This window comes from Phyllostomus discolor, chromosome 12, assembly GCF_004126475.2.
Source record: "Phyllostomus discolor isolate MPI-MPIP mPhyDis1 chromosome 12, mPhyDis1.pri.v3, whole genome shotgun sequence".
In the NCBI taxonomy this organism is placed as follows: Eukaryota; Metazoa; Chordata; class Mammalia; order Chiroptera; family Phyllostomidae; genus Phyllostomus; species Phyllostomus discolor.
In genome coordinates this window covers 71,261,701-71,282,317 of record NC_040914.2, presented here as the reverse complement: position 1 = coordinate 71,282,317, position 20,617 = coordinate 71,261,701, and the positions used below count along the sequence as shown (strand labels likewise).

Sequence of the window (20,617 nt, the reverse complement as noted above, 5' to 3'; positions counted from 1 at the left end):
GAACAGAGCTCAAACTTCCCTCCTCTACCTCAGTCGCATTGCCTTTACTAACTTTCTCCACTGACTCGGTCTTTACCAAGCGTTCCTTTAGTCCATTTTATACTTTTGCCCATCTGTCTGTCACAAGAAATATTGTTTTGCATATAGTTTTCTAAAATGTGTTTAAGAGGCATCACTGGGTACGCATTGTTCTGTATCTTACTTTTCTCCAACGATTTAAGCATATCCATGATCTCTGTGTGTGCCGGGTTCCATACCATTTCACTTCCTTGTACTAGTCCATCCTGCAAATATCCTGTGTTTCCCTATGCCCTTCTGATAATTCACATTGGTCCATTTTTTCCTTTGATACATTTGTGTGTCTAGCTTCTTTCACTCAAACTTATGCTTCTGAGATCCGTCCATGTTGTTATGAGTTGGTACAGCTCAGTCATTTGTCATTGCTGTACATGCTCCATTGTAAAAACACACAATTTACCCATTCCGCAGGACATGGACAGCAGGACTCTTCATTTTTGCCTGTTGTGAACAACAGGACTATGGGCACGCTTCCGCACATCTTGTCGTGTTGTGTATATTATGCATTCCTAGTAGGTATGCAAGTAGAAGTGGAATCGCTGGGTCATAAGGGATGCCTACAGTTAGCTTCAGTAGAGAGTGTCAAACACCTTTACAATGTAGTTTTGTACCAATTTACACAACCAGCGTGTGTGTCAGTTGCTCTATAGTCTGGTCAACAGTTGGTAGTATTGTTAGGCTTTTTAGCTTTTACCACTCTAATAAGTATGTAGTTGTATCTTGTAGTTTTAATTTGCATTTCCTCTTTCAAATGAATGAGCATATTTTCATTAGTTTACAGCCATTTGGATATACCCTTGTGAGGTGCTAATTCATGAGATATGCCTGTGTTTTTTCTAATGGTTTTTATTGACTTGGAGGGATGCAATCATATTTGATTGAAGTTCTTTGTCAGATATATTATTGCCAATATCTTCCTCCACCCTTTGGCTTGCTTGCCTTTTCACTCTTCTAATTGTATCTTTTGATAAACACCAGCTGTGAACTTCAGTGGCAGCTAATTTAGCAGTCTTCCTGTGTTTAAGCAAGTTTTCCCTACTCCAAGGTTGTGAATATCTTCTAGGAATGTTATTATTTTATATTTTACATTTTTTACCCTCACCTGAGAATATGCTTATTGATTTTTTTTTCTTTTTTTAGAAAGATGACGTGGACCCCGGCTCGTGGGGTCTGCGTCATTATGGATGAAATATGAGACATTCACATGGACTACCAAGTCCTGTGGAGGAAAAGGGACAGTATGGCTTTTCTCTCAAGGGGAGCAAAAGCCTTGGCCCTCACTCCAATGTCTTACTGGGCATGTTACAAGAAGGTCCTGGTTAACTATGCACAGGCTCACTTTAGGTGGTTACCTTATACAGAAGATAAAGGAGGGGATGCTGGTAATCACATCACAGAAGAGGGATATTTGCAAATGAAAAGGCGAAAGTAGTTGGACTGGTTACACTCATCCTTGGAAGGTGTAGCATGGCTTTTAGGAAGTTACTTTGCAGTAAATGTCCTCATTTTAGGGTGAGGGAGTTTTAGCAAAAAGCAAGACTCACAGTGGCCTAGGCACATTGCAGGCCTGATTCCCCACAGGAGAACCTATCCGTGGGCGTGGGTCCTGTGCATCTCCCAGTGGGAGCTGGGCCCATGCCACCTCCCACAGAGAAAGGGTAAGGGGGAGAGAGAAACAAACTTCAATCAGTTGCCTTTTGTATGTGCCTCCAACCAGTGACCCACACTGGCCAGGGCTCTTTTACATCTTGATCTAAAATCTCCTGGACTTGATTTTTGTGTGTGGTGTAAGTTAGGCATCTGATTTCCTGTCCATCAGTGATGCTGAAGTATATGTGCTTAGTAGGTACAAAACTGGCAACACTGGTCAGTGTCCTGGAGCACTGGTCAACTGAATCTCCACTAGACACAATCTGTATTTCTGTGGACGAGAATCATCTGAATGACTCACACAATAAAAGGCACAGAATCAATGTTGACGGTTGAGAGCCTAAATACTCTTGTTCTTTGAATTCACCTTTGAATCGGTTGTAACATTTTATTGGTTCCTTCATTAATTAATGAGTTAAACACACTTTTCGATGTGTTTCTTTTATATTTTTATGAGTTATGATTTTACCCATTTAAACATGGTCTTTTAGCAGTTCTAATTCCTTGTTTGCTTTTTACCATTTGCTGTTCATCATCTGACGCTGGGCTTTATCATAGGCTGTTTTAAATTTCTGGACCAGGGTGACTAATCCAGTCACTAGCTGAGGGCTGAGGGCTGGGGGTGGGACAGTCAGAGTAACACAGCACAGCTTCCTTTGCACGGGGGATCACTGGCAAGACAACACAGTGACTGACAGCTCTAGCACGGCCTATCACTTCACTTGTTGCTCCCCTAGCACCAAACATTCTTCCAATGTTGAATACACTGATGAATTAAACATTGGTCATGTAATAATTTTGTAAACTTGGGTTTCTACATTACATGAGTAAACTTGGGTTTCTACATTACATGCTGAAAGTAAGATAGACTTGTAACCTACAGAAAAGTGTAACAGGATAGAAAGACACTCTTTTTTTTATAACTCAAAAAAGTGTATCAGTCTTGTTGGCAATTAGCAGTGATTCCCAAATCTGCTCCTCCTAATCCTTAAACATGCCCCCTTACCTTGGAGATCCTCCTAGCACAACCCCTTTGCTCCTTTTTTCTTTTGGTATTTAATAAGAAAAGAAAAGCAAAAGACCCAAATCTTCCTCTTTTTCAAGCATCAATGAATATCCACTCAGAATAAAGTTCTTTTCGTGGCTATTCCTTCAGGCAACAGGGAACCCATGTAGCTTAACCTGTCAGTTGACCAAAGAAGAACTGACCACCACACTCCAGTGCTGGGCATGCCTGCTGAGGAGTTCAGAGTTTGAGACCAGGCTTGGTGGGAAGATGATGGAAGGGATGAGGACAGCTTGACAATCACAAATACCTGCCAGCTCAAAGCATCAGGAAGACAGCTTCTTCAGAACAGCGGTCTATTGACCCTGCAAACCTATGCTACAGACCTAAAAACTGAGCAAGACCTACTCAGTAGTAAGGAGGAGTACCCTAGACTCAGCTGGAGGTAGTGGAAGGCCTTACAGGTTCGCTATAGTCAGATGATTCCTCTTATACCTCTTGTTGGAACTGACGGGATAGAAAAACACATTTAAAAAAAGAATTATAACTGTACCTACCTCATGGCTGAAGTTTTTCTTTGTTTTATGTGGGAGCAACAAATAGATAGCTTTAAAAAAATAGTTCTGGACAGATTGTTGCATTCATTTAGATCAAATTTTTATTTTTAAAAATGTGGTACAGTCATTTAAATTTTCACATTAACGATAGCCAACATTTGTGTGACTTATACACATTATTCTCTATGTACACAGAAGCACACACTATTTATATAAAAAATAAATTAAGCTTTAATAATTAAGCACAAGTTTACAAATGCAGCTTTTTAAAGCCTAATGGAAAATAAAGTGTGGAAATTTCTGAGAGACAGAAATCTGGTTCTTCAAGATAAAAATATTGTGAAAGTTGAAAAGAGACAAATCATTATTTTTCTAATGCCAATTTTGTAATTCTGCAGATTTCTTAATCTAATTATTAACTTTTTATTGGCTAGAATATGACTTCTAGGGTTGCCTCCAAAAAGTTAAATGTCACACACGACAAAAGTTTAAGTCACATTCCTTGTAAGAGTTAAAAGCACTGCAGCCCCTCTCAGCTGCTCTTGCTCCCAGTGGAACTCATCATTCAGTGGCCCTCAATGAGACAATCAAAACTTTATGCTCAGATATCTCTGAAGTAGATTTTTTAATTTTTGCTTCAAAATTTTCGTCATAAATGGTTGCAAAGGATTAAAGTGCCAGCATATTGTCGATAGCTCCTCTTTAAGTAAAACCTCTATGCTCGGTTCTGAACTCGGCCGAGAGGCTCTGCACCCAGTGCTCATTGGACAGATGCCCTCACCCTTTCAGAAACTGCATGGAGAAAGCAATTTTTCATCATAGGAAGTGCCACACTTTTCCTTTTACTCCTTGAACTTGTATTTTTAATTTACTTCCCCCTCGAAATTTTAACTTAATTATTTTTGGCCTTTTTATTGCTTAATTATAGATCCGTAACAAAAGGTGATAAGGCTCTGTGTATTTACATTTTTTCTCCTGGACTGAACTTGAACAATAAACAAATATAGTACAAATTTTAATAAATTATTAACCATAGTAAAATTAAATTGGCAATGTATCACTCAATGAGATGAGGAAGGCTTTCCCAAGCCCAATTATTTCATCTATCTGTAGGTTAATATTATCTTTGTTAGCATGGTCATGGTCCAGCATCAATTCTATTCTTTTAAATTTTCTGTATGAAAGTGTTGATAATCCTTGTTCACAGTGATAAGTAGATGGGAACAGAAGGAGTTTGTAATAGCAGGATAAATGAATTCTTCCAATGCCTTCGAAATTACATGCTAAAATATTCAGAAATCTTGGGTGTTCCTTCAAGTTTGTTGAAAGCAAAAGAATTGGGAACCACCAGACTTGCAAAAGGATTTGCACCCTGCTGTTAAGAAGCTCTCACTGTCTAAACACCCATAGTTTGAATTTCACGCCTTGAGTCACGCTCTACAGTAAGACTGAAGATGCAGAAAGATATGGTTTCTTTTTTTGAGAGAGAAAAGGGCACTTTCTCAGGCACATGATTAAGAAAATTTACAATAGGAAGGTGAAGATCTGAAAATTGATCCCCTAAAACTATTTGAGTCTGTGTGTTCCCTGGAAAGCTCTGGAAGACTGCTGGGGGTAAGGCTGGCCCAGTTTAAAGACCAGTGACCTTGGTGGCTTAAGTTTAGATTTTGTTTAACTAGGGTCACAGGACGTATACAGTTGAACAACATAGGTTTCAACGGCACAGGTCCACTTATATGGGGATTTTTCCCAATTCTGTAAATGCATTTTCTCTTCCTTATGATTTTCTTACCATTTTCTTTTCTCTAGCTGACTTTATTGTAAGGATACAGCATATATAAAATACAAAGCATGTGCTAATCAACTATGTTATTGGTAAGGCTTCTGGTCAACAATAGGCTATTAGTATTTAAATTTTGGGAGAGTAAAAAGCTACATGTGGATTTTTGATTGCATGGTTGTGGGGGAGGACGGTGGCCCTAATACCCCCTTGTTGGTCAAGGTTCAACTGTACATTATTAGACTATGTTGCCTGGCTGCCTTCTTACTAGAGCAACAAGTCTCCAAATGTATTCCACTGTACATTAGCCCCACGAGGGATTCCTTGGCAGAAGGGTCCTGAGATCAAATTTGGGAAATGTGATATTCTACACCACTCTTAACTATGCACATTAGAATATCCAATTCTCACGGAAAACAATTATTTAACTTTGTATAACCTAAATTTTCCAAATCCTAATGATCTAACCAGCTCCCCCCTCTCACTTGTCCATGTAATTACTGATGCTTCAGTCATAACCCAAGGAAAATGATGGTGAAGAAAAAGTTTAACACATACACAATCATGGTTTCAGTCCATCAACGCTGCAGCCATATTTCAAGATGTTGCCGTCCCGACTCTTGATTTGAATGAGCTGTGCTTAACCCCTGACTGTTAAACCATAATCTCAGACAGATCCTTTGTAGGACTTAGGTTTTGTGGCATCCAGAAAGACTCCTGGGAGAGCAATGATGTCATCTGCACCCTTCACTTTCCCCTCCTGTGTCTTTCCTGAGAGAATCCTACCACCACCAAGAATTAAATTCATGTGTTACCCTATTAAGAGAATGTGGCAGCCAAAGCAAATATTCTCTAATGGTGGATTTGAGTTATTAGAGCACCTAGGAGGAAGAGACAGTTTTAGGGAGAGGGTCTTCCCAGCACCATTTACATAGTATAACCATCCCCCCCCACCACCACCAACCCCTGCCTGTTCTTCCTCTGCACCTGTGGCTGGGTATGGATTTTACACAGTGGCAGGTGAAAGATGCTTAAATCCTGCTTTCTTCTCTATGCCACCGCTTCTCAGTTTCTTTAGCAAAACATCTACTTTAGGCAGAAAGAAGGTCCAGGCCTTACTGAACTTTTTGGATTTAGAATGGATTGAAGTGGGAAGGTGCATGTCTTTTCCTCACTCGTGAGCTGAAAACAGGTAATTACAGCAATATCTGAGCTCCACTGTGTAGAAGTAATAATGGAGCCAGTAGGGGGTGGGTGGTACAGTGCAGGTACAGTAACCAGGCTCCGGTGGCTACCCGGCCCGGGGGGCTAACGGGCCACTGGCTTCCAGAATCTGTACGTTCCTTCCCTGCAGCCTGCAGCTCAGGGCCTTTTTCATCCAGCCTTTCCTGAAAGTTGCTTAGAACACTTGCTACCATCAGGAGTAGTGTGTTCCCTGAGTTGCTGGCTGCCAAATAAAATAACAACCCCCAATTCAAGGAATAACTAAAACAATGTTACAAAATGAGGGCCCCACCCCGGTCAAACTGCTATTACCTGGTCTCCTGGCTTTCTAGAAGGTAAAATGCATTTCTTTCAGAAGCACATGGATACATTCCTTAAGACCAGTAACCATGGCTTTTTGATTTCCTTTAAAATTTTTTTTATATTGTACTCCCCGACCTTGGCATAGTGCCTGGCATAAAGTGGTGCTCAAGAAATTTCTGTGGAATGAAAGGATAAGGCCTTTTGGTCAGAAAGAGCCTAGTTGGTTTTCATGTACTTGCCACCAGCAGTCTGTGCACCCTGAGCCCAGGGTAACCAGGGGAGGGCTGAGCCCAGGGTAACCAGGGGAGGGCTGAATGGGTTGCTAGGACCCCGTTCCATCCAATTAAAACCACCAGTCTCACTGCCTGCTAGTTTGCTCCTCCCCACCACAATCTTCTCTTCAGTTACACCTTTTCCCTCTAAGTCTCTTCTCAATTCATGCTAAGCTACCACTCTACTAACCACACCCTCAATTATTGTCCTCATCTTTAAAAAGCCTTGTTAAGTCATCACACTGTACAAATCATTATATTGTATCTCCAGATACAGAGGAGTGTTCTCTTGTCCTAGGTGGGTTTGCTGCCTTGAGGTGGCTGCATCTGAGATTTTCTGCAGCTTTCTAATGCTGAAGCCCCAAGGCTCAGCTTGCTCTACAGAAAACTGAGTCACTCAGAGGAATTCCCCACTGGAGCCTAACTTGCATCACCTCATTTAATCAGTAAATTGACCTCTTGTCTGTGGGAGCTGCAGACCCAGGGCCCTCCCCCATGGTCACACAGCCAGCTCAGGAGTGGGCAGAGCAGGGGTGAGCAAGAAGCTGACTGGATCTCTGGTTTCTAACAGGCTTTTTAAATCAAAATGACTCCAAAATTTCCACCTCGCACTCCCAATAACTCCAGTCACAAAGCAAGTCTCTACCATTAACTAGAAATTGTCTTAATGAACAGATTCCATTGACTCAGGCACTGCAGCAGGTCTGTCTAGCCAGCCAGCTAGTGGTAGTTAAGGTGCAGTGAGCTGAGCCCGCTGACCTGGGGCAGGGAGGCTGGGCAGATGTTGCGGTCAGGGGCAGGGCTCCTCTTTGCACCCTAGTGAACACCGATGGCCTTACCCGTAGAATCGTTTGCCTTTCAGTTAAAATCCTTTTCAGAATCTAACTTATTAGTTGCTTACATCGTGGGCTCATTGTCCGTGGAAGTCAACTACCTGGGCTTTTAGAGCCAGAAAAGGAATCCTGCTCCCCGTGCAGGTCGTGCGCAGAAGGTCTAACTGTTCGAGGTTTTCATTGCTTTTATTCAATGAGGTTTGGAACACAAGAGGCCGAAAACGAGGAGCGTGATTTTAGGATCCCCTAGAGAGAATTATAAGTTAAGAAATAGTCTAGGATGAAAAAATTAGGAGGAAATCGCCCCAACTCATGCCGACTGGGTCTCCTTCAGAAATGTGATCTTGACGGTAGACTTGACCAGAAGATGACGTCACAGATTCACATGATCCCAGAGTCTGAATGCAGCACATTCTTCTACACACAAACACATGCACACACACAACACCCTTACACGTATACCCCGGCTTCTATGAGTAAAACTTGCTGTTGCTGACTCTCTTCTCTCTTAACCTGAAATGAAACAGATTTCACTGTCATCCACTGGGCCAACAACACACAGGCCGTGTGCTCAGTAACAGTTCCCGTCCACACATCTGCAGGTCATTCGTGGCTGGATGGTGACCTCTTGGCAAGATACTGTACCTCTCTGAGTCTCAGTTTCCTCACTGGTCACTGCCACTTGCTAGGCTGAAGTAAAGATGCAGTGAGAAGAATATGGGTAAGCAGTCTACACGCTGTTTCCACTGGAGGCTGCCATAGGCATTTTGCGGGGGTCAGTGCTTTGCAGAGCGGGGCTGCCTGGCACATTACCGGACAGTAGGCACCCTGGCTGTGCTACCCCCATTACATGTCTGTAGCACAATCCAAAGCACCCCATGGTGGGGCGGGGGCAGATTCTGCCCTGCTTCAGGACCACTGGACTAGCCCCTTCTTGGGAAGGCGACAGGGGCTCTTGAAAAGGTAGTGGCCATCATTCATGTTCACTATTATATTGAGTGTCCCTCTAGTGATGACAGTTCGGCTTAGGGAAGGTGCAGATACTCAAGATAATACTAAAAGTTCATTTATTGAGCAAAGAGAGCTAAAGTCAAGGGTATTGATCAAGGGATTTCTAAAGATGGTGGTGCCCTCCCAAAGCCTGGCCCCAGGTGCTCAAGGTTGCTGTGCTGAGAGGAGCAAGACATGAGGGTCTGCAGGTGGGGAAGGGGCTGACCTACCTCCGGTTGCACTTCTCCTGGTACAGCTGGAGCTGGTTCTCGTTGACATTGAATTCTTTAATGAGGGCATCCCGGTTGGCATTGCGCAAGTTCTGGTGTGTGTCGTATAGAAAGAGCTGGTTGTTCAGTTCTTCTTGCCGCCTCCGCAGCTGGCGACAGGAGGAGTAGAGTTCCTCTTCGCTCTCCTGGAGAGTAGAGAAGAGAACCACCATGTGATGACGTGTCTTCCAAACCAGAAGGTGGGCCATGCCATCTTAAGAGTGTGACTGAGGGAAGCATAGGGCAGAAGGTTTACAACTGGGATGATCCCAGGAGATCCAGGGCCTACTTTAACCAAAGATAAAACTGGCCATCATTTATTGCACTGGAAGCAAGCAATCTAAAAAAGTGCTCGTTCACAATAAAGGATGGCTTCATTGTGAAACACTGAATAACGACGCATTGCCCATTGTTATTTCTTAACCAAATCTGGTTTTTCACTGATCTACACCACCTTCGGGCCCTTATATCCCAGCACAAAGGGTCTCAGCAGTTCTGTGAGTGAAGTGGAACCCCGCAGGCGAGGGAGAGAACAGGCTAATATGAGGACAGAAAGGTAGTCAGGAGCCAGCAGATCATTTAAGATTTCATAAAGGGCCTTATTAAAAGGCAAAGTAACACTCTACAACATGGATGAACCTCGAAAACATTACACTAGGGGCAAAAGCCATTTCCAAAAGACCACATGCCATGATTCCACTTACATGAAATGTCCAAACCAGGCAAATATCAATACATGGAGACAAAACAGATTAGTGGTTGCCTGGGGTGGGGATGGAGTGAGTGGAGACAAGTAATGAGCAGGAACTTCTTTTGGGGGTGATGAAAATGTTCTAAAATGGATCATGGTGATGGCGGAATAACTGTGAGTATATTAAAAAGCATTGAACTGTATACTTTAAATGAGTGAATTGCATGATATATAAATTATATCTCAGTAGGGCTGTACTTCCCTCCCCGCAGGAAGCCAAGGTAACACAGGTTATGCCCCACAGATGGGCATGTGACTCAGTTCTAGCCAGTGCTGATGTCTTGCTCCTCACCACCTCCAGGCACATGACCTAAGCCGGGCCAATTAGAAGCACCCATGGGGCTTTGGTTTGTGCTCTTGGTTAAACAACAGTTTCTTTTCCTGGGGATCTGCTGAGTGATGACTGTTTCCAGTTGCCAGTGGCCCCTTTGCTGTCACATATAGTGTTGGGAATGAAGCCACAAGAGGGAGACGGAACCATTGGGGAGCACCTGGATCCAGCCATGACTGAAGCAAGTCTACCTGTAAACTTTGCAGTGTCTGAGCCCAAATATTCTCTCCATTATGCTAACAAAAAAATTTATCAGGGTAAGAAGTTTGGGTTTTAGCACAGGAGGAGCGGAGGAAGGCAGCAAGGGTGTTTTACCCCACTGATGTTTTTAAAAGATTGCTGACTATTACAGTGTGCAGAATGGTTGCTCAGAAAGTCAGTCTGTTGACTGCTACCACTGAGGGAACAGTTTGAGAGACTCCAGTGTTACAAAAACGTGCATCAGAGTACACAAATGAGCTTCCTCTGTCATTTATTTTTACAAAAATGGACTCGGACCATATCTTGCTGTACAATTTTTTCCCCACCTTAATGCCCTAACAAACCATCATGGACAGCCCTCAGTATAACAGGTCGAATCTGACTCTGGACAGTGGGGACAGTGAGGGCGCAGGTTATTCTGGCCACTCACAAAGGTACAAAGGTGCAGAGGAGTAAAAAGACGAGCTTCTCTGCATAGGGCTGGAGGTAGAGTGACCAGTCCATGGTGACTAATTCAGAGAATTGAGGGAGGCATTGGGAATAGTCACTAATGACTGTTTAAATGTATGCCCTTCCTCATGGAGATCAGCTTTCCTTCCTTTTAAAAATAAAGCAAAGCAAAACAAACGGCCCATTTACATATTAACCCTGTACTACACATGGTCTTTTCCCCTTCTCCCCACCTAGAAGAAAACCACTTCTGTCGCTTTCATATATGTAATGGCCATTGATTATTCAGGTTAAGTTCCAAGTCTGTCTTTTCTACTAACGCTTTTATGATTAAAGCCCTTTATCTCCTTTTCTAAATCCCAACGCTTTTTATATCATATTATATAATTTAGTCCTTAGTATTCCACATATGTAAAATCATAACATTCAGAAAAGTAAACATATACAGCAGGGCCTTGAATAATGTTTCGTTCGACATCCTTTCGTTATAACGCTGAGAAAAAAAAATGGATTCCAGCCAGGGCCTCTGTCTGTGTGGAGTCTGCACGTTCTCCCCAGGTCTGTGTGGGTTTTCTCCGGGTCCTCTGCTGTCCTCCCCGTCCCAAAGATGTGGGTAAGACAGACCAGCGTGTCTGCACTGCCCCTGTCTGAGCGAGTGTGGTGAGAGTGTGTGCGCGCCCTGCGCTGGAAGGGCGTCCGGTGCAGACGGCGCAGGCCACCTGCCACCCTGAAGTGGAATACGCAGTTTGGAGAAGAGTTATATTACTTATTTTTATTAATGTTTCTTAAATGTATGTCTAGCTCACATTTATTGCAATGTTCAACGTTAGAAGTGTTTGGGGTCATTATTTAGAAGTTTGGTGATGTTTCTGTGACCAGCAGTATGCTATAGGAACTTAACTCTTATGTATATCAATTAGCCTATGGTAAAATTGGTCTTGTTATATGCTGTTTTAACGTTGCAGTTCCCAAGGACCTACTGATGTTAAGTGAGGACTTACTGTATACGGTTTTAATGAATAACTGTAAAGCAAACAGCTATAAAGCCACCTCCAAGTCAAGATACAGAGCACTGTCCACTCTAAGCACCCCTCCCAATCAAGACTCCCTCCATCACTCCTAGAATTTGGAGACAATTACTAACTGTTTCTCTTTGAGTCTGAGTTTTCACACAAAAAATGTAGTTTGTTTTTCTTTTCCAAGTCTTATGCTATTTCTGTTTTCTGATTTATTTGCTCACCATGCTTCTTACATTGTATTCCCTTTTGCTTTAGAATATTTTGGAAGTTCTTTTACAAAGGTTTATTAGCACTAAATTATCTCCCTTTGTGTGTCTGAAAATACCTTCCTTTTGCCCTCACTCTTGAATGACTGTTATCAGGACACAGGATGTCCAGACTGACGGCTTGTTCCTTAACCAACTTTGAAGGTGCCCCTTAGTCTTCAGGCTGCTGCCACTGTGGGTGGGAGTGTCATCGTCCCGCTCGATCCTCTGGAGGGGATCTGTCTTCTCGCTCTCTTGTACGATTTTGTTTCTCCTGGTTCTGCCCAGTCAACGAAACATGATGTGTCTGTCCACAGACCTACACTGCCGCGTACTGCCGTGTTCCCAGTCGGAGTACTCGTGTCTCTTCAGTGCTGGAAGACCCTCAGCCATCAACGTCTCGAGTATTTTATGTTGATGTTTCTCATCCTACCATCCTTTTTTAAACTCTTATTTTTCATATTCATAGCTTGTCTTGCTGCATCCAAAGCTGATTTCTCTAATATAATCTTCACATTTACTAATTCTTTCTTAAACTGCATCCTTCCTGGAATTTCCCACTTACTAAGCTTTAAAGCAGTATTTTTTTTATTTGATTAATTTTTGGGGGGTGGGGAGAGGTGGAGAAAGAGAAACATCTATTTGTTGTTCCACTTATTTATGCATTCATTTGTTGCTTCTTGTATGTGCCCTGGCCAGAGACTGAACCCACAACCTTGGCATGCTGGGATGATGCGCTAACCGAGCCACCCAGCCAGGGCAGCAGTTGTTTTCATAATTCTTCAGACTACATTTCCAGGATTCCTAAGTGGTGCTTTCATGCCTACGTGTTCTTGATCAATAGTAAGAAGGGTCATTCTTTTAAAATACTACTTATTGGGTTTGCTCTGGAAAAAAAAAATTTACTTCAAAGTCGTTTGCAGATTCACTGGAGTGAATTCTCTTGCTTTTACATTTGTTAGCTATTGGTATTATTTTCCTTGAGTGCCTTAAAATTTTAATGCTCAAGCTCACCTTGGATGGGAAGGATGATTCCTGCCTTGAATATGTATGTTGGTATCTGGTTTTCTGAATGTTGTAAGTGGGAGGAGGCAGGGGCCCCCCAAGGGCAGGATCAATTAAGTGTTAGGGTGATGGCTGGGGGCTCTGGGCTCTCAGGAATAGTACAGGCTGCAGGACTCTGTCCACTTTCATCCCAATCCCTCAAGCAAGCAGCTGACCATGGCCTGAGTCCTGGGCACTTGCCAAATCTTTTTTTCTGGAGGGGGTTTTGGAAAAGCGAAGCCCACCTTGCCCTGAATCATCTGTGTATGCAGCCTTCTGTGCCTACTGTGTCAGTCACCAAGGTGAAGTAGGTGAATGAAGTGTCCCAGCACAGGAGTTATAAAACCAGAAGTTTAAGGAAAGCAGACTGAACCTATAAAGGCAAACCTGGAAATGGCTGAATCAGAAAACCAAAATATAGCCCTGGCTGGTGTAGCTCAGTGGATTGAGCACAGGCTGCGAACCAAAGGGTCGCAGGTTCAATTCCCAGTCAGGGCACATGCCTGGGTTGCAGGCCATGACCCCCAGCAACCGCACATCGATGTTTCTCTCTCTCTCTCTCTTTATCCCTCCCTTCCCTCTCTAAAAATAAATAAATAAAATCTTTAAAAAAAAGATTTAAAAAATGAAAACCAAAATATTCAATATAAAAATATAAAATAAATGCAAGAACTGGGTTCTGTGGGAAAAACACAAACAGAACCAATGAAGTAGATAATCCATTATCTAAGCTAGAAATGTGTGAAAGTCCAAATAAGATATCCACATAGATACACAACTACAGATTAAAAGAAACGGAAGGAACCTGTGAAATAAATAAACACCAAGATGATAACAGACAGAATGAACATATGTGTTCATATTTACTTACTATAAGGCTCTAGCTCTAATATATATATAACAGAAATAGGCATCTATATTTCCTATTATAGAAAACTATCCCATAAGAGAAAATAATTGAAAAGACCAATTTGACTCCAGAAGAAAATGAGAAAGTTTTATAGTCAAGCCCAGGAACTTTCATAAACAATGTCTTTAACACCTGTGACATGTAGGTAGGCGTTAACTCCGGTTCTATGGAAAATGTGCCAGAACCCTGAGAAAGAAGGAAGGCCTGTCTCCCAATACTTTTAATGAAGCCAGTGCAACAAAGCCTGACCAAAACCACAGACTGAACGCTCAGTGAAAGCCAGTGCAAAAATCCTAAATAAAATATTAATGAACACATCATGGAAGCACATTAAACAATACCACCTATTTCCGCTAAGGAATTCTTGTTTTCTGCTCTCTTAAAATGACTGTTTCACACCTCGGGCTCTCCTCAAACCTCCTCCGTCTCAGCAGATGGCCTGGCTTCATGTTTCACATACAACACAGAAGAAATGACACGGGAAATCTGCCCATCCCAGGCCCCTGCACCACGTCCGCTGCCTTCTTTCTTGCTGGCTCCAGGGTCCCATCTCTCTCGTACTCAGTTCCCCCACATATTCCTCCTCTCTCCTGCATCACTGTTGCCCTTCTCTATGAACTCATCCCCTCCAGCAGCACGCAAACACACCTTAAAATGCTCTCCCCTCACCCCACATCCCCCTCCACCAACTGACCCATCTCTCTTCTCACCTTCACAGCAAAGGTCCGTGAATAACTCATGCTCCTTGTCAGTGTATCATTGACTCCCACTTACATCCTCAAGTTCAATATCAGCTTGTATCACTTATGTGTGCACAGAGTTGAAAGAGTCAAGAAGTATTATAGGGATTGTTCCCCCAAACCAGCTGTCTCCTTGTTCACCATCCCCCACCCCTCATTATCCCTGCTCCCCCAAATCAGTAGCTGTTTCTTTGATTAGTGACAGTTCTTAAAAAATGCTTATACTGCATGCTCTTGGGTTTGTTTTTTTTTCCAGTTTTTAGTTATTATCTTCAGAGAAAGATTTGGCTCTTTTCCCCACATGCTCTTATCTTTCCCCATGGAGATATGTCTATTTTGGGTTCTATCAGTTTATGTTTATATTGTGATTTTAGAGTCTTTCCCATTGTATTTCCTGTAACCCCTTGTTTTAAATGGGTGTGTATAGATATTTTTAAATTTAAGGCCCTTGAATTCTTACAGAACATCATTGGTAATAAATTGCACCTGGCCCGTGACAAACTCTCCATGGAGTTTTCTGCCTTTAGCTTTTTCAGTTTTTGTCTTTCCTCCTCCCTTCCCCGATGCTTTATTCATTTAATTATTTTATGATGAAATTTTAAAACTTACATAAAAGTTGCAATAGAATAATAAGCTCTCATATACCCTCCACACCCAAGATTCCCCAGGGTTAACATCCTATACAATGAGAGTACAATCATCGAAACCAAGAAATTGCTGCTGGCACAATACTGTTAACTATAGATTTTATCTGTTTTTCTACCAATGTCCTTTTTCTGTTCCAATATCCAATCCAGCATCCCACATTGCATTTAGTTCCTGTGTCTCCTTGGAGTCCTCCAACCTGCAGCATTTTCTCCGTCTCATCCTTTGTGACCTTGCCACTTTTGAAGAGTGTTGGTGGGTCATTTTGTACACCATCCCACCAAGTGACGTACCCCTCTCAGGAGGTGTCTTCTCATTGGTGGTAACACTGGTCATTTGGTTAAGATGGTGTGTGCTGGGTTCATCCAGTATCGAGCTGCTATTTTTCTTTCAAATTAATAAATTTCTTAAAGGAAGACTATACAAATATCCTGTGTCTCCTCAGACCTTCACTCACTTTAGCATCCACTGGCAGATCTTACCTGTAGCAATCACTTACTGGGGTTCCAACAGCAATTTTCTAGTTCTCACATTCGTTTCACATTTAATTGGAATTCTTCTATAAGAATGACCTCTCTCTTCTCTCTCATTTAATTATTAAATGTTCACATGTCCAGGAGTGAATTGTTTTATTCTATATATTATAATCCAGTATCATTACTTTGTTGCTCAAATTGTTCCAACTTTGGCCACTGGGAGGAGCCCTTTTGGGGTGGTTCCTATATCCGATGACCTGTCCCCCATCCTTTTCTCAGCCCTTTTCTCAGTTCCATTACTTACTGGAACTGCCAGACAGTCCAGGCTCATTTTACATTTCATCTGTCCTACCTCTGGAATCAACCACTTGTTTAAAGAGCTCTGATTACCTTTATTGGAGAATGATATTTAGAAAGTGAAACCAGGGTACTTAGGTGTGCTCACTGCTACTGGGGTGTCACTGGTTCTGGGCCCTCTCAGCAGACAGAGCCAGAGTGTATGTGTGTGTGTGTGTGTGTGTGTGTGTTTGCACAGTAACTGATGCAAACCCATTTATTTCTGTATCTACCTCTCTGTATGCCTCTCCCCAAATTTTTAAAAGTGATTTTATGCCAATACCTGATTTCAATCAAACATTAATTTTGGAAGGGTTGATATATATATATATTTCTACTTGTTCGGGTGTTGCTTTATAAGCCCTGTACTTTTCTTATTTAAATTTCTCCTAATGTGTTGCTATAATTTTTGTTAATATCATGAATGAGATTTCTCATCTGTCCCTACTTCCCACCCTGTATTTTCTAGAATAAAGTGGTTAGACTTAATAAATAACAAACAAAAATCAGCCTCCTTAAAATTACAGCCTGTTTTTGTAAATACACAACCATAATTTGTGAATAGAGAGTTTTACCTCCTCACCACAATTATACTGATTATTTCATTTAACTTGATACATTTGTGGCATCTAGTAGTTTATGCTTCTTCTCACTAAATGTGTTGCTCATCGTGCCATGTTAAACCATCCTTGCATTATCACAATAAACTACTTGGTTGTAATATACTGTTCTTCTAGTTAAATAGTGGAAATGACTTGCTAATTTTTTTTGGAATTTTAACATCTGTACTCATAAATGACATCAATCCATGATGCCATTTATGAATGCAGTACACGGGGGAGGAGAGATGGCATACTATCTTTCTCCAATTTTTATATGAAAGTTATAGCTCAAGGCATTAATTGGAACATTTCCATTTTTCTATTGATGTCAATGCATTAAACTTGGAATTACATTCTTTATATTCAGGTAGAACACAGCTCTAAGACCATCTGGATCTGATACCTGTTTTGTCTCATCAGTGTTTTATGACCCTTCAAGTATTTCCTACAGGATTTTGTATGTTTTGCACTGCTTCTTGAAACAACTTTAGCCCATTTACATCCTTCAAGGCAGTCACACATTTGCCCTCATATTTCAAATTTATTTATATCTTCTCATTATTTGGAGGTTCAGTCTTCTTCTCCATATTTACCCATGCATGTTTTTGCTCTTACCTTGTTCCTTCATTAAGCAGGAAAAGAGTTTATGTAATTGGTCTTTTCAATGAATCAGCATTTGTTTTCTCTTCTATCATCTTTGTTTTGTGTTTCATCCAGTTGACCTTCCAACTCCATTTAGTTTGAGTATTTCTAAAATGTTTAAGATGAATGCTTAGTGTATGTGTTTTAAGTCTAGTTTCCAATGTGAAGTGGACAAATCCGGTGTTAGATGTAGTTGATTTTCTCAGTAGATAACTTGGTGTGTTGGGAAGTTCAGCTTTTATTACTTATCCATGGACTTCAAAACTTTTACTGAAATGCAAGCAGGGGTGGGTGTTTTCTCTATTCAACTCTTTAGGAAGCAAGTGAGCCTCCCAAGCACCTAATCAGACACAGCTCCCTCTGTTAACTGTTTCAGTAATGGCTCCTCACCCCTCTGTTCCACTTTGTCCTTGGAACGTGCTTGCCTGTCAGGTCACTTGCATCTGTCCCCTGAGCTTATCTTTTCCCTTATGACTTCCATCTGATGGTGGTCCCTCTCTTGATTATGAGACATTTCTTTCATGTTATTTTTTAGGTCACTCATGTGAGGGCCTGTGTTCATATGCTGAATTTTTTAATTCAAGAAATGGGGTTTTTTTTGTTTCAAATTCCACAAAATCTTTTCCAGTGCTCTACCTGGATATCTGTGAAAGCTTTTGTGACTGATGAGTCAGGGTTCTCCCTGGCCGCTTCCAACGGCTCTACTTCAGCTCCACCTGTACCATGTCCACCTGGGTCCGTCTTCCTTTCATTCCTCTGCGCCAGTTCTTTTTCTCACTGTGTCCTCGTGGTTTTGTCTGTTCGGTAGTCATGTCAACTCATCAGGTCTTCATGGCTGGCACAGCAGTTTCTGCTTTTAGGGAGTGACATCGGGCAAACTGGCAAATGTAGCTATTTATGTATCAAGAAGATCTTTGTCTGAACAGTTGGGTTTCTCCAACTGTAAGGAAATCTTCCCTAACCTCAAAAACCAGGACCAGCTCAGCTCCAGTCTGCACCTCCCTGTCCTGGTCCTCCAGGACTCTGGAATGTGCGCTGGAGTCTTTCTGCAAAGGGACTCACACGCGTCTTGTGGCTGAGCACTCACCGGGAAACACAGCACCCCGGCCTCTCCCCTAGGCTACTCCAGCCCCTGCATCTTAGCTCCCACCCAATGCAAAGCTAAGCACCATCCACCCGGGGAGCAGTACTCAAAGATCCCAGGGTAGCCAGTTTTCTCAAACACACCCTCCAGCTACTGCCAGCATGCCCACTGATGAGGATTAGGAAGGAATATTCAAGTTTCCATACTTTCTCCTGTCCCATTTTTCTGAATCTCCCAAGTTTAGGTCAGTTGAGTGAAGGCCCTTTTCAATTAATGGCAAGACTGGATGTAATACATCAACTTAAAAGAAACTATTTACTTTCAGAGGACAATTCAACATATACCCCAAAATATATGGTCTTTTTTTCTCTCTCTCTGATCTATTATTCCATTACTAAATATCTAGCCTTAGGAAGTAATTTTTTAATCAAAAAGTGTTATATAAAGACTTTCCTTATTTATAAAGTAACAAACTACAAACAACCCAATTGTCCATCAGTGAGAGAATGGGCAAGTGAATTAACGACCCACACCTAATGAAACAGGCATTAATGGCTTGGAAAATCATGTAATAACATAGAAAAATGCATAGAGTCATCTGTGAAGTGGTAAAGGGCACACATTCATATGCATTAGATGACTCTAACCATGAAAATATATGCAAAGGAAATATCAGGCAAAGGAAATATACCAACGTGCTAACAGTGGTTATATACAGGTTGTTTGTGGGAATTTTTTTCGAATCCCTCCTTCTTTTCTTTTCCTGCTTCAAATTAAATAGAGTAGGTAATAAAATGGTACTGAAAATACTCTTTGTAAACCACACACACACCTGAGTAAAGGACTGAGAATTGATAAAGTAATTGTGACATGTAAATAAATGGTTTCTTCAGAAGGGGCTTAAAGTGCTTATTGACAGTTTTCTGGGGCTTTAAACTCTATCTCAACAAATGTTTTATGAGTAAACTCCATCTCAGCCCTCACTGGATCAATCAGCTGCTCAGACGAATCTCTTGTGAAGCTGTTTACCAGTCTTCCCCTGACATCACAAGGATACGGTGATAAAACAAAGTTTGACCTTGGGCACGAGAAAGCCCAGGTCTACAGCACACAGCCCAGCTTGGCTTCCCAGAAACAGCGGGGGGCAGAAACGCCAGTGGCACCTGTGGCTTAGAACCAGGGGACAGATGTGGAATTAAATAAAAGGTCGAAAACCAGCAGCTGAAACGGAATTTACACATACTCAGACAACTTCTCTTCCAAATTCCTTCACAGAGAAACAGCGTGGCACCTGGAACCCACACCATGCCCCTGCTCCTCTGCCCCTCTGCCACACTCTTCTGGCATCCCCAACAGCATGGGGCTTCCCCCGCCCAAGTCGGGGTAAACACATTTTCTTTCAAATATGGTAACTGTCTCTGCTGCCAGCGGCACCTAATTATTTACATTATTTATGCTGTTTCCGAGTTGCTCCCAGCAGCTTTGCACAGCAGTGCCTAGACAAATGCCATCCAGCCACCATCGGAAACCACTTCTATAGCTTGTTTTTTTTTTGGTGAAATGTCTGCAAAAGGGTTTTATGTACACGGAGAGGCCGTGTTGGTTTCCTTTCCCCAGGCAACAGAATCCCAGCTCTGTCAGGGGGCCAGGAAGAGGTAAGCTTGTCTGAGTCAAGGGTCTGCAAACTTACTTAACTCCAGGCTTTTGCTGAAGGCCCAGGTTTTACCCTCTTGCCATCCTGCTCAGTGAACTGATCCCACTAACTCCATATCTGGGAATCGATGCTAAGGAATTCATTCTGAATTAGAGGGGGAAAAGAGTAACCACATGAAGATGATCATTGAGAGCTTTATAAGTGGATTCCATCTAAATGCCCAACATAGGGGGATGTTTAATCCATGGTCGATCAGCTTGATAGAAAAAATCTGTCAGTCATTCAGTGCTAATGAAGATTAGGTAATAGCATGAAAAGTGCTTATAAACTTGCTTTAAAGCAGTGGTTGTTGACTGGGGATGATTTTTTTTTTTTTTTTTTACCACCCAGGGGACATGTGACAATATTTGGAGATAGTTTTGGCTGTTATACAAGGGGCAGGAGGGTGGGGTTGCTACTGGCATTTAGTAGGTTGAGGTCAGGGACATCTTACACTGCACTGGGCCACTCCCGCCCCAAGCTATG

The 20,617-nt window shown here is 42.1% G+C and overlaps 1 protein-coding gene across 2 annotated transcripts in view; it reads right to left on the bottom strand.

The window, feature by feature from the left end:
* Positions 1 to 7,754: 7,754 nt before the first annotated feature.
* The window catches only part of PLCG2 (phospholipase C gamma 2), a 144,873-nt gene continuing 132,010 nt past the window's right edge, over positions 7,755 to 20,617 (bottom strand). For both annotated transcript variants that reach the window (XM_028501928.2, XM_036012265.1), the window contains exons 32-33: positions 8,924 to 9,108; positions 7,755 to 8,216 (exon numbers count right to left, since the gene is read on the bottom strand). In XM_028501928.2, coding sequence (XP_028357729.1) covers positions 8,174 to 8,216; positions 8,924 to 9,108 — 228 coding nt within the window. In that variant the 3' untranslated portion in view covers positions 7,755 to 8,173. The remainder of the gene's footprint in view (positions 8,217 to 8,923; positions 9,109 to 20,617) is intronic.